This window comes from Squalius cephalus, assembly GCF_949319135.1.
Source record: "Squalius cephalus genome assembly, chromosome: 4".
Taxonomy (NCBI): Eukaryota; Metazoa; Chordata; class Actinopteri; order Cypriniformes; family Leuciscidae; genus Squalius; species Squalius cephalus.
In genome coordinates this window covers 27,605,472-27,618,324 of record NC_137125.1, presented here as the reverse complement: position 1 = coordinate 27,618,324, position 12,853 = coordinate 27,605,472, and the positions used below count along the sequence as shown (strand labels likewise).

Genomic DNA, 12,853 nt, shown 5'->3' with positions numbered 1-12,853 from the left:
ACCGACACTAGAGGGCAGCCTCTAGGTGCGTGGCAGTTCTCAAATCACGCGCGCCCCACCGACGTCATCCTACGTGAGCGTCGCCTCCCACTGACGTCAGCCTGCGCGAGCGCAATTACGCCCTCTGGTGGCGTTATAAGATAACACCTGCTTTCAATTTCTTTTCCTCTCTGCATTCATTTTCTCTCTCAAATACTTAACTGCATTCAAAGCTTAGCTTATGCTGATATTATTTGGAGTTAGACAATTCTCTTTGCTATTTTTGACTGTCACACTTTAAAGTAAGTTCGAAAAAAAAAAAAAGAGAACTTTTCGAATTAAAAACTTAGATTTGATTCACTCAGTTCATTGATAGGTCCACCTAGGAAGAAGCACGCCACCGTGTGGCCATCTTGGGTCGACTTATCAATATCTGTTTAACCCCCAGTCTGCAATTGAAGTGTCTCATTGCTACCCTTTTCGTTTGATTATTTTTATAATCAATACTAATAACTTCAGTGTTATTGTAAGGATTATAGGAAGTCATTCTGAATTCCAGTTTTAATTATTTTAGTATTGATACATCACTGTATCATTCTAATTTTCTTTCCTTCCTTACTTTTATTATTTTGGACCTCTCCTTGCATGCTAAGTTGAATTTCAATTCAAACTAGTTTAAATTTTAATTTAAAATTGTGTCTAATCAACCAGGTAGACCCTGAGAAGACAACCCACTAGCGGGGCCTATTTCTCTGCCTGCGTCTCAAGCCTGTGTTGTTATTCAAATTTTATTTCATTGATTTTTTTTTTTTTTTCTCTTCTTCTTCTCTTTCTCTTCTCTTTCCTCCTCCCTCTTTTCTCCAAAAAGGGGGGTGGGGTAGGTTATTCTGATAAATCACCATCAGTTATCATAATTTTTTTTTGTTGTATCACTATTTTAGTAAAGCCTTTGCCTCTGACTCCTGCATACATATTTACCCAATTTGATGAAACCAGAAAGCCTTAATTCACATTAAGTCCAACCTCTTAATCCCTTATTGTGTATCTATGGGCAGGACTCAGTCAGTGCACTGTGGTGATTGAGACGTCATCACTGGTTTCCACCTGGATGACCTCTATTCACCTCAGGTAACTAAAATTTGATAGAACCCATCCACTTATTATGAACCACAGAATACTAGATATTCCTCCTGGTGTATTTTAAGTGCTTGGCCCACCTTTTTCTCTCTAAGACACACCTTCTTTCGAGGTCCTGTCCCGATAACTCTAGCAGTGTTAATAGGCTTAGGCCTCTTTAATTTTTTTTTTTACTTTACTATATAACACTCTCCGTGTTATTGTTTGTGACGTTTCATTGCAGATCAATTCACTTCCTTGTGTTGTGTTTCCCCTTTTCTTCCCTACCTCTAACTTTGTCTTTCTCTATGCTGTTGTGATTTGTTTCTCTCATTTCATTACATACAGAACCTAAGAGAGACCCCAGGAAAGCTGAATAATAGAGTAAACAATCCAAGCGGGCGTCTTTAGACGACTCCCAGGCTACCGCCTGTCAAAATCTCTATTGTGGGTTTAGCCATACCCACGAAATTGGCTCCGCTAACTGTCGGCATCAGTTAGCCCGAAATTCTCATAAACGGCCTAGCCCGTATGAGTATAGCTCATTTGACCCTAAAACAAACTTGCATTTTGTCTCTTTTTGTGTGTGCTGTGCTTCTCTCGCCAACAGTAAGCCGAGATGTCGAGCTCACCCTGTCCTGCAGTCCGCTGGGACGACCTTGAGGCATGGCTGAGAGACATAACAAAGACCATGCTGCCCCAGGACCCACATCGCTCGAGCCAAGAGCAACGGGACACAGACCTGAGCCAGTTCGAGTCCCATGATCCAGCCCAGACATACAGCCACGAGCAGCTGTCCAAAATCTTCGGAAACCTCGCACTCAAACTCGTCGCCAGGGCCCGGGACAGCGAAAGGAGCAACGCCGACCTGCAGCAAAAGACAGCCGCACTACAGCTCCAGGCCACAGAGGCCCTGGAGGACCTGGCACACACACAAAGCCGTCTAGACCAGCTACTCTTCCTGAACGAGGAAGAGGACGAGACGGACACCACGCTACAACAGGAAGTTGAAAGACTGAAAGTTGAAAACACCCAGAAGGAACTCAACGAAAGGCTCCAACGGGCTGAAGCTCGCCTTGAGAGAGCAGAGACTGAACTCAAAGACAAACAAGCTAGAGCCAATGCCTGTGAAGGACATTTACACGTGGCCCGAGCTAAAATCCATGAGCTCGCTCAACAGAGACACGATCTCGAAGACGAACTAGACACGGTTCGCAGAGAACTGAGACATGCTTACAGACTTAACAGTGACAGGGAAGGGGAAGAACATCTCACACCGTTTCCCCCTTCCAGCGAGTCCGCACCTTCCAGCCACACACCCAGAGCTGAAAAGGGGGACGAAAGCCCACTGCACGTAACCACGCCCGTCAGCCAAACACCAAAAGCTGAAGGGGGCGGAGCTGTAAAGGGTCAGAATCCTCTCCAGATGGATTGGGCCCCCAGCAACAGCTCTCCTCCCAAAAGCCTTGACAAGCTAGCCCGCAACATTCCTACGTTCAACCCAGCTCCTGCAGGAAACCATGACATTTTTGCTTACTTACAAGACATTGATTTTCACTTGCAAACTGTCGCCAACGTGACCGCTTGGGACGCATTGTATCTGCTACGAATAACTGCAAATAGAGATGTGCGTAAGTTCCTGGATCGCCAACCAAACCCTGTAAAGGCAGATTACAAGCAACTGCGACAAGCTTTGATCCATGAATTCTCTGACCCAGAATCTGACCAAGGGTTTATCACGGCCCTCGACGTGAAACAGGCCCGACTTGAACACCCAAACTCCTATTATGGCCGACTCCGACAAACGTTTTTCGGAGCAACCGACACCCCAGGTATGGAAGAAGATGTGAACTTTAGAACGTTATTTCTGCGGAATCTACATAGCAGCGTGAGTAAACATCTCGGTGTGCTCGTCTGCCCACGAACCATGTCTACTCGAAAACTCAGAGACTTAGCCCACAAGGCTTACACCAAGCAAAGGGCTATGGATGAAAAGACTGTCGAAACACACACCATTTACTCCGTCTCTGAGCACTGCTCAGAGCCAGACAGCAGGTGGCAGCACGACTGTGACGGTGCTCATCCAACGCGTCGGACCGAGCGCTCAGAAAGATTCTGGAACCAGCATCACCCGCCGTCCAGAACTCCAAGCCCTGACCGTCAAACCTATAGCCACTCTCTCCAGAACCCTGATGAGCCCGAGTCTTCTTACACAACAGATGAAGACAGTGCAGCCACGTCTGACACCGACACAGAAAACGAACACTGACACCTGCTGTTTCAAGGTCATCTCTGACCTGCAGCTGTGCAACCAGACCAATGTCTGCGCCACATACCTACCACCATCACGATTGCAGTGATTACACAGCACGAACAAACTTTACCAACTACACTGCACGCCTCAGAGCCGCTTACGACACCTCCGCTGTGTACAAAGAAAGGTCATGCGGACCTCTGATGAACAGACCTTTCCTATGCCAAGGGTGCCCATGTGCTGAACACCGCAGCACGAAAGCCACGCATGGCACATCGAAGCACGTGGCATACCAACCTCAGCGAAGCAACAAGACTGTCCTAGCCAACCAAGGACATCCGTTGCTGAAAATTTTCCTCCCTTTCTCTCTCTCTCCCTTTTTCCTCTAACAGGATGCTGTGGTGGTTCGCGAGAAAGCAGCCACAATCGGACATCACCAGGCCCGGCATCCGGCATCGCATGGAGAGAGAGCAGCCCGACTCCTGATCACCAAGGCAAGACTCACACTCAGGAAGTCTAACATGGTGATGGGCATCTCCACGGTCACCGACCACGCCCCGACACTCGTCTTGGCTTTCATCCTGTACCAGACTCAACAAGACGTGAGCATCCACAGCCAAGCTCACAAAGCCGTGTCTGGCGAGTTCCTACGAACCGTGAAAAAGGGGGGGGTCCCACGACATCGACCACCTCAACCTCACTTGAGCTGAATCATCAGCCTAGCAACCACCTGCTATTTGATCGTCATGAGCCACCTGCCATCCATTGTGCCTACTTGTTGTTCGACGAAGTCCATCCCGGATTTCGTCTAACAACAGGGGGGATTATGTAGCAACAATGGCATCTGCTTTTCAAATTAAGGAATCATGTGACGTCAAAACACATCGTCTGGTTAATAATTTCCCCAGAGGGACATTTGAGCCATAAAGAGGACCCTGTTTTTAAGACCCCCTTTGTAAAACCCCCCTAGTTTAGCATGGACTTCCTGTGATTTTACAGCCTCAGGACATTCCAGAACACACACACACACACACACACACACACACACTCGTGGACTTTCAACCAGAAACCCACCACGAGATGCAACTGAAGCACATTTCCATATATGGACTTCCACATAGTAAAATGTCATTTTACCATTCATTACAAATTTATAATAGAGGTGCGACTTGCTAGAGTAAAATCTTTACTTCTGAAGGTTCATTGAAAGAAAATCACTCAATAGTGTCTTGTAATACGACCTCGACCTGGTCATAAACCTTTATGGTTCCAAAGCTGCAGCTCATCCTTTTCCTGCAAGCCCACATTCCATACACTTCCACACAGTTTTTCATATGTATTTTTATGTGTGTATAATTTCCATGGCAGATTGAGATTTTCTATGTTCTATCATAGAAATCCATTGACTCTTAAAATGCTCAGAATCCTACATTAGAAATGCATATCTGTATTCCCATGTCCGTACACCATGTCTGGTATCATTCTAATCGTAGTGATCTCACGGAAATATATATATGTATTAGATTACAGTAAAATGTATTATTCTGTATGTACAATCTTAAGAGGAAGTATGAAACCTTTCCCTCATAAGACATATGGTAAGAGGGGGCGTGTTTTTTCTTCACACAAAGAAGACGTCTTCCCGCTACAGATTAGAAGTTTGATTCGCTCTGTCACAAAACAAGGCGTAAACAGATTGTCTGTTAAAAGGAAGAGACCCCCACTCTTCTCTCTCTTCTCTCTTCGACCGCTCTGACCTCCTCCTCTCCTCCCCGGCAGCGCTTCTCCAAGGATCATCTGAAGAAGGCCTTAGTCTTCTCCTCGGACAACACATGTTCGAGTAGCTGCCTTGCCTTTGCAACTAAGCTCATCCGTGCCTTTCCCCTCAAAAAGGGAAATGATCTAACTTTCTCGGTAACTTAAATTCAAGTAAGCCTTTACATCATCTTGCGAAACGACCCAGAAGACGAAGCCAGACGCAAACCAGCCGGACACGCGCGCCTCTTCTACAGCCTCACCAGACAGAGCACAGAATTCTGCAAGTAGGCCTACATTGAGTTGATAAAAGCTGTTTTCCGGGTGTCTATCTCTTAGGTCTGTGAATTAAGTTACCCTTCTTCCTCTTCTCTTTTCCTTTTTTTTCTTTCTTTCATTTCATTCTGATCACTTATGTTATTGTTTGGTTATATGTTGTTTGTTTATTGTTTGCATTTTTACGTACGTTTATATTCGTAGCTCATATAATCATAGTTTTGCATTTATTAAAATTCATAAATACTTTTCACTGTCTCCGTGTTTGAAAATCCACCATTCTAAAGTCAATGAAACAAAAGATCCTAAGCTACAAGCTCGATATTAGACTACATTCAGTAGTTTTAATAAATAAACTCAGAAGGTTTGATGTCCGTGGCCAGGAGATCAAACTTTCTTGGAGTTTGTAAAGAGATAACCCTTCTTAACTGTGATAATCTCACCTTTATTCGCGGGACGAATAACGATTAGATCAGTTACAGAACCAGTTAATCTCTATAATTGATAAAATAAATGTACATGCGACTTATGAATTATGACCATGAGTCATAATTATTAATATTTCCAAAATTCCCTATATTCTTGAGCTAATTCAAATTTACCCAGAGTCGTATTCGTTACAGTGCTGTTTGCCAGTCGGTGTGCTTTCTGGAGAGTTCAGTATGGACATTTGAGACGGGTAAGGGAAGCATTTGTATGCGCTGTTTTGTAAATGAAGTTTTGCTTTGGCTGAGCGGGTAATCTGACTGATCTGTATGCTTAGTGTACGATCTATCGGCGCTTCATGCCAACGAGCTTGTCGGAGATCTTCGGCTCCATCCACCGCATAGTTCGGGGATAGTAATCCCAGGACAGCATGTTTTGTGAGTATACTGCTCGAGCGTGAAGCCAAGGGAGAGGGAATCGCGGTGTAACACCTTTTTGTTTTGTTTTTAGGCACGCGATAAGGACTATAGCGGCGTCCTGCATGAGAATTACCTGCCTGTTGCTTCATCGTAAAGTGCCGTTTGCTCTGCTCTTCATCGGCTGCTGTTCTGTTTTATCTGTTTTGACTGTTCTGTTTTAAGTGAACTGTCTTGAGTGAACTGTCTTGAGTGAACTGTCTTGAGTGTTCTGTTTTAAGTGAACTGTCTTGAGTGAACTCTTTCAAGTGAACTGTCTTGAGTGAACTGTTTCGAGTGAACTGTCTTGAGTGTTCTGTTCTGAGTGAACTGACTCGAGTGTCCCGTTTCGAGTGAACCGTCTCGAGGGAATCGTCTCGAGTGAACTGACTCGAGTGAACTGACCCGAGTGTTTTGAGTGAACAGTCTCGAGCGAACTGTTCCAGTGCACTGTTTTCTGTGAATTTTGTTCTCAGTGAAATGCTTTGAGTTTCTTTTGTTTGCTTTTTACTGTTTATTTCTTTAATTGATTTATCTTTTTTGAATTTGTATGTTTATTTTGGTTTGATTGTATTAGTGACTTATGGTTATATCATTTTGTTCTTTTTGCATATCACTGTTTGATGTCTTTCTTTTGTTTGTTGGCAGGGCCTGGGCACCCGGGGGCAGACGAGTGACCATTTAGGTGGTGACGTCCTCACTGTGTGTCGTGGTCTTCTCTGACATGAGTCGTTGAGTGTGTATTAGCGTGTGTGCACTGTGAATAGAGTAATTTTCATAAGGGTGATATCTTGAGACTGCCTCTGCGGGTAAGCCCAGGTTCCTCTGCTGCCAACGATAGAATTAAGTAAATAGATGAGAGTGATTGCTGGACAACACCTTTTTTAAAGAAAAGAACTGTCTTTTAACAATTAATAAAATATATGTTTTCAATCACCTATGTCTCTGACTCCAACTGTGGTTAGGATCTGTGTGTGCCTTAGCTTAGAGGTTATGTTAAATTCTTGGGGTGAAATTCCCCAGGTGGCGTAGTCGGAAATTATATCAATTTGAGCCAAACCGCGCCCGCTCTGCTACATATGTATACATATATATTAGGGGTGTCCATGGTTAACCGATTAACCGATTAACCGTTAAAAATTGCGTAACCGAGTGAAACATTTTGCTTGGTTAAGTGGCGTCAATGGCGTGCATTGAATTTAGTTGTAATACATTTTTGCACCACCAGAGACCGCTAGACCAGTTTTCTAATATGAAGCGGGCAAAGAAAGCGCGCGTCCGAGAGTGAATGCTGTGCGCGAGCCAGAAACAAACATAGTATCCGCGCCACTGATCGCAGCACAATAATATCTGTCTGCAGAGCCGCAGAGCCACAGCTTTACCCCAGCAGTTTTACCCCGCACATGCGCAGTTTCATCACAACAGTTTTACCCGCAGAGTCCGTTTACCGTTACATTAACCCATACAATTTGTATTATGCATTTCCTAAACATGTACTTGCTAATCAAACACTTTATATGAACAAACTACTAATCTATAAAACACAATCGGTCTTCCGACCTTTTACTATTGTGTTGATATGCGCGAGGGAGAGAGAGCAATGCAGCGCTCGTGTTGTTTGAAGGCGGTGAGAGTGCGCGCGCGCGCGGCCGGGGCTCTTTCACTGTTTGTTCTTATGCGCCCTGTCCACTGATCTAAATAATTAGTTGTTACGACGACTTATTTGTTCCCTCGTTTTAATAAATCGTGGACACGTTGAACTAATTCCCTCCCTCCATTTTGATTTAACGAATTACAACGTGGCCAAAAACAGTTTGATACTATTAATTAGTGAATGCTAAATACCTATTTTTTGTGAATTGGTGAATATTCAGGTGAATTGTTTCGTGGCCACGAATTAATAATACCTCAGCACGATTTACAAGACCCTTCTCGATCGCAGCGGCAACGAGCACTTTGATCACTTGATTTAAAAAACAAAACATTTCAGCGCTAGATCGCCTAAAAAAAAAAAACGAACGAAATTAATGCTCTGCTAGTTAACTGGAGATGTTTTGTTTATTTGTATTGGTATTCGTGCCGCGAGATGTTTCAAAAGTGGTGGGGACAATATCGACCTTAGAAAATAGTGGTGGGGACATGTACGTCCCACCCGCAAATTACGCCTATCTCGGGGTTGCGGCGCGCACACTATGGTTAACCGAGTATTAACCGCTAAGGGCCTCGGTTAACGGTTAATGAAAAACTTGAAAACGTGCAGCCCTAATATATATATGTGTGTGTGTGTGTGTGTGTGTGTGTGTGTGTCCTAGTTGAGGCCTAGTTCTGTAACCCACTATATTTATTTATTTATGGAATAATATTTATTTTTGTCTGTTTTTACATAATTTGGAGATACAGAGGTAGAAGTGCTGACAATAGACTTCTGCTCTACCAGCACCTACCATATACACAATCATTTACAGGAAAATCCCTAGTGTTTGAAGGGTCAGGTGCCCAACTGAAGGAAACACTAATCACCACAATAGTGACTTCAAAATGAAACATTTTCAATAGAACATCAATATCAACTATAGCTAAACCTCTGCTAATTCTAAATCAGAACATTGTAGATAATATAATAAAGTCAAATTGGAAAGTAATAAGTGAAGACGGTAATGCTGTTTTTGGAGTTGTTTAAATCACCCTCTGTTGAGATCATGAAAGATTTAATGTGCTATTTTATTTGTAGTTGATTTAATCTGCACCACTATATCACACTTTGCCTGTTGAGACTTTATATTTCTTTGAAGAAAATGTCTTTTGACCTCTAAGTACTACTTTCTTTGAGATATATAAGTTAAATTCTGAATGTGAGGTGGTTGAAAAAAATGCTGTGCTTCTACGGTCGACTGTTCAGTGTGCTTTCAACTGCTCGAATCCTTTCTGTTTAAAGGACAATTCCGGTATTTAACACTTTGAGTCTATTTTATAGTTTGTTTTGGATGAACAAGAGTGGTGGACAAAGAAATTGTCAATGGGTCCTGTCGCGACTTTTTGACTATTTTAGAATTGCCCATGACCGCATTTGAATGGGAGTCAATGGCCATGCACAAACATGTCCTTAAAACAACCCTTAACGTTCGTTTTCAAAACTGTGCAACTCACCGAGTGGTTAGTGGTGTTCGTTGATGTTCCAAAACAAGTAGCGTAGCGAAATACAGTTTCTGTCGTGTTTTATTTGGCATTTTGTAAAATCCATTGATTTCCATTGATGGACTAATTGCTCGTTGATATTACTGTGCCTTACGGAAACGGAAAGGATGCTGTTTACATTTGATTGTAGTCTTTTAGGTCTTTTCGCTCGGTTTCCTGTCTCTCAGAAGCTATGCTCGCCTCAACGCTGAAATCCTACGAATTCCTGATAAGAATTAAACTAGTAAAAACTATAATAATTCTTGAAAAAAAAAAAAAAAAAAAAAAAAAAAAAAAAAAAAGCTATGCTCGCCTCAGAAGGCTAGCGTGAGCAGAGCAACGGAAGTTGCGGAAGTTTATACGCGGTTGTGAGGTATCTGAAAAAATAGTTCCACTATAGAAAAATAAACGGATTGAAATCATACATTGCGCCGATATATTTGTTTTTAATCATCAACGAACACCACTAACCACTCGGTGAGTAGCACAGTTTTGAAAACGAACGTTAAGGGTTGTTTTAAGGACATGTTTGTGCATGGCCATTGACTCCCATTCAAATGCGGTCATGGGCAATTCTAAAATAGTCAAAAAGTCGCGACAGGAACCATTGACAAAATTTCTTTGTCCACCACTCTTGTTCATCCAAAACAAACTACAAAATAGACTCAAAGTGTTAAATACCGGAATTGTCCTTTAAGTCTCAACAAAAGACTAATCCGTTTCTTCTGTGATAATATAAATGAATACTCACAGAGCTTTTCTGCAGTTTATCACAGCTGGTATCAGTCTCCATCTACCCTCGTCTGGTGTTTTGTATTTCATGGGATCAAACTCATCCAGCACCTCCTCTGACATCTGAATCATGTAGGCCAGAGCTGAGCAAAACGAAGGAGAGAGATGCACCTCTTTGTCTGATTTCACAATCTCCTGAATCTCTCTGTACAGAGTATGATCATTCACTTCTAACAAACAGAGAAACAAATGAATGGATTTGTCAGCTGGAAAACAGACATATTCCCTGACTGTGGCTTTGATGTACTGTGCAAATGCCTTGATGGTCTTGGAGCTGTTCTCTGTGTTTATCAGTAGATCCTGTAAGAGCTTCTGATTGGACTCCAATGAGATGCCCAGAAGGAACCGCAGGAACAGATCCAGGTGTCCATTTTTACTCCAAAGGGTTTGATTAGCTGCTGATTTCAGTAGTTTAAACAGCGAGATTATCTTAGTTCTTTTTCTCTTAGATCTGTACATCTTATATTTATCATCCAGAAAACTCTGCAGTGGTTCCATGTTTTTCATTAGATGGGAGTAAAACAAATAGAAAGCAGCTAGAAACTCCTGAAAGCTCAGATGAATGAAACTGTAGACTTTCTTCAGATAAATCACAGATTCTTCCTTAAAGATCTCAGTGCAAATCCTAGAATACACTGAGGTGTCAGTGACATCTATGCCGCTCTCTCTCAGGTCCTCTTCATAGAACATGACATTGCCCTTCATCAGCTGTTTAAAAGCCAGTTCACCAAGTTTCACAATCATTTCTCTGTTGGACTGCAGGAGTTTCTCTGGATCTCTCTCTTCATACTTCTGATTCCTCATATTGATCTGAATCAGCAGGAACTGGATGTACATTTCAGTCAGAGTTTGAGGGATTTCTGTACTGTCATCTTGTATCAGGATGTTTTGAAACACAGTGGATGAGATCCAGCAGAAGACGGGTATGTGGCACATGATGTCGAGGCTTCTTGCTCTTCTGATGAGTGAGATGATTTTGCTGGCTTGATGCTCATCACTGATTCTCTTCCTGAAATATTCCTCCTTCTGAGGCTCACTGAATCCCTGAATTTCTGTCACACGGTTGATGTATTTGAAAGGGATCTGATTGGCTGCTGCTGGTCTGGAGGTGATCCAGATGAGAGCAGAGGGAAGAAGCTCTCCTTTCATGAGGTTTGATATCAGCACACCCACTGATGAAGTCTCAGTCACATTAGATAAAATCTTACTGTCTGAAAACATCAGTGTAATTCTGCTTTCATCCAGACCATCTAAGATGAACACAACTTTACATTCCTCATAAATCTTTGAGTCCAGATCTTTAAGTTCAGGATGAAAGTCCATCAGAAGTCTGTGAAGACTGCACTGATGATCTCCAATCAAGTTGAGCTCTCGAAATGGAAGAACAAACATGAAATCTACATCCTGATTGGCTTTTCCCTCTGCCCAGTCGAGAACAAACTTCTGCACAGAGACGGTTTTTCCAATTCCAGCAATGCCTTTAGTAAGAACAGCCTTGATTTCATCTTTCTTCTCACATCCGGGTTCAAGTGAAGGTTTGAAGATGTCATTGCAGTAGATTGCATTGTCTTGTGAGTGTTGTGTTCTGGCTGTTCTCTCCAAGTGTAAAACATCATGTTCTTCATTTACTCCTATAGTCTCATCCTCTATGATGTAAGGCTGTGTATAGATCCTTTTCAGGAAGGTTTGATTCTCTTGTAGTTTGAGGCTCTTACATAAGCTCTCATACTTATTTTTCATGCTGGTTTTGTGTTGGTCTTTGACTCTCTGTAGTTCATCATCTACTGTTTGGAGAGAATCATGCTGCAGGTCTCCAGTCTGATCATCTCTATCCACACTGCAGAAACAAGAACAAAAAAATAAATGAATGAGAACACATTCTTTGTGATCATCCCCTTATGCCTGTCACTCAGAAGTAAAAATAAATAAAGTCAAATTGACGGTGAAATTAAAGTGCTTTTCATCCAAGTAAATAAAGAAAACAGTGCAGCATTTAAAGGTAATTTCTGATTATTGAAATCACAGAGTTTACTATTTTGAGACTCATGTGAAAGGCATCTTACCAGTAAAAAGACAGAACAACACTTTTTATGTGTCAACAGCACATTTGTGTATTTACCAGAAAAGTCAATCTGATAATTGTACTGCAATTTACCGGGTTTAACCCTCAATGGTACGCATTATGTTCTAACCATGAAATATTTTTTCAAATACGTTTTTATTACATAAAATAGCTTTAATCATACAAATCAGATTTTTTGTGGGGTACTTAGGGAAACGTTGCCATATGGCAATGCTGTACCATAATGGAAAATGGTCAAAAAAGATCTTTCCCTATAAAATTATGATTTTCTTTTCTATTTAATTTCACATTTCTTTTAGAAATTGAAAGATTTATATACTTGGAACATAATAAGTTAATAAGTAGATCCCTATCATTTAATCCCTATCATTCCCAATCATTTGGCTAACTCATCCTCTCTCTCATCACATGGAAGAGCTAACTCTGCACTCTTCCTATTGCCCTTTCTGTAAAATATTGCTGTATTAATTTTCTGAAATGAAGTAATCAATTTTTATTTATACATAAATACAGCTATTCTACAATAAACATTCAAATAAATAA

At 41.9% G+C, this 12,853-nt stretch overlaps 1 protein-coding gene across 1 annotated transcript in view; it reads right to left on the bottom strand.

Moving 5' to 3' along the window:
* The window catches only part of LOC307157478 (protein NLRC3-like), a 133,320-nt gene that overhangs the window by 107,665 nt on the left and 12,802 nt on the right, over positions 1–12,853 (bottom strand). The window contains exon 3 of the mRNA XM_079869388.1: positions 10,187–12,064. Coding sequence (XP_079725514.1) covers positions 10,187–12,064 — 1,878 coding nt within the window. The remainder of the gene's footprint in view (positions 1–10,186; positions 12,065–12,853) is intronic.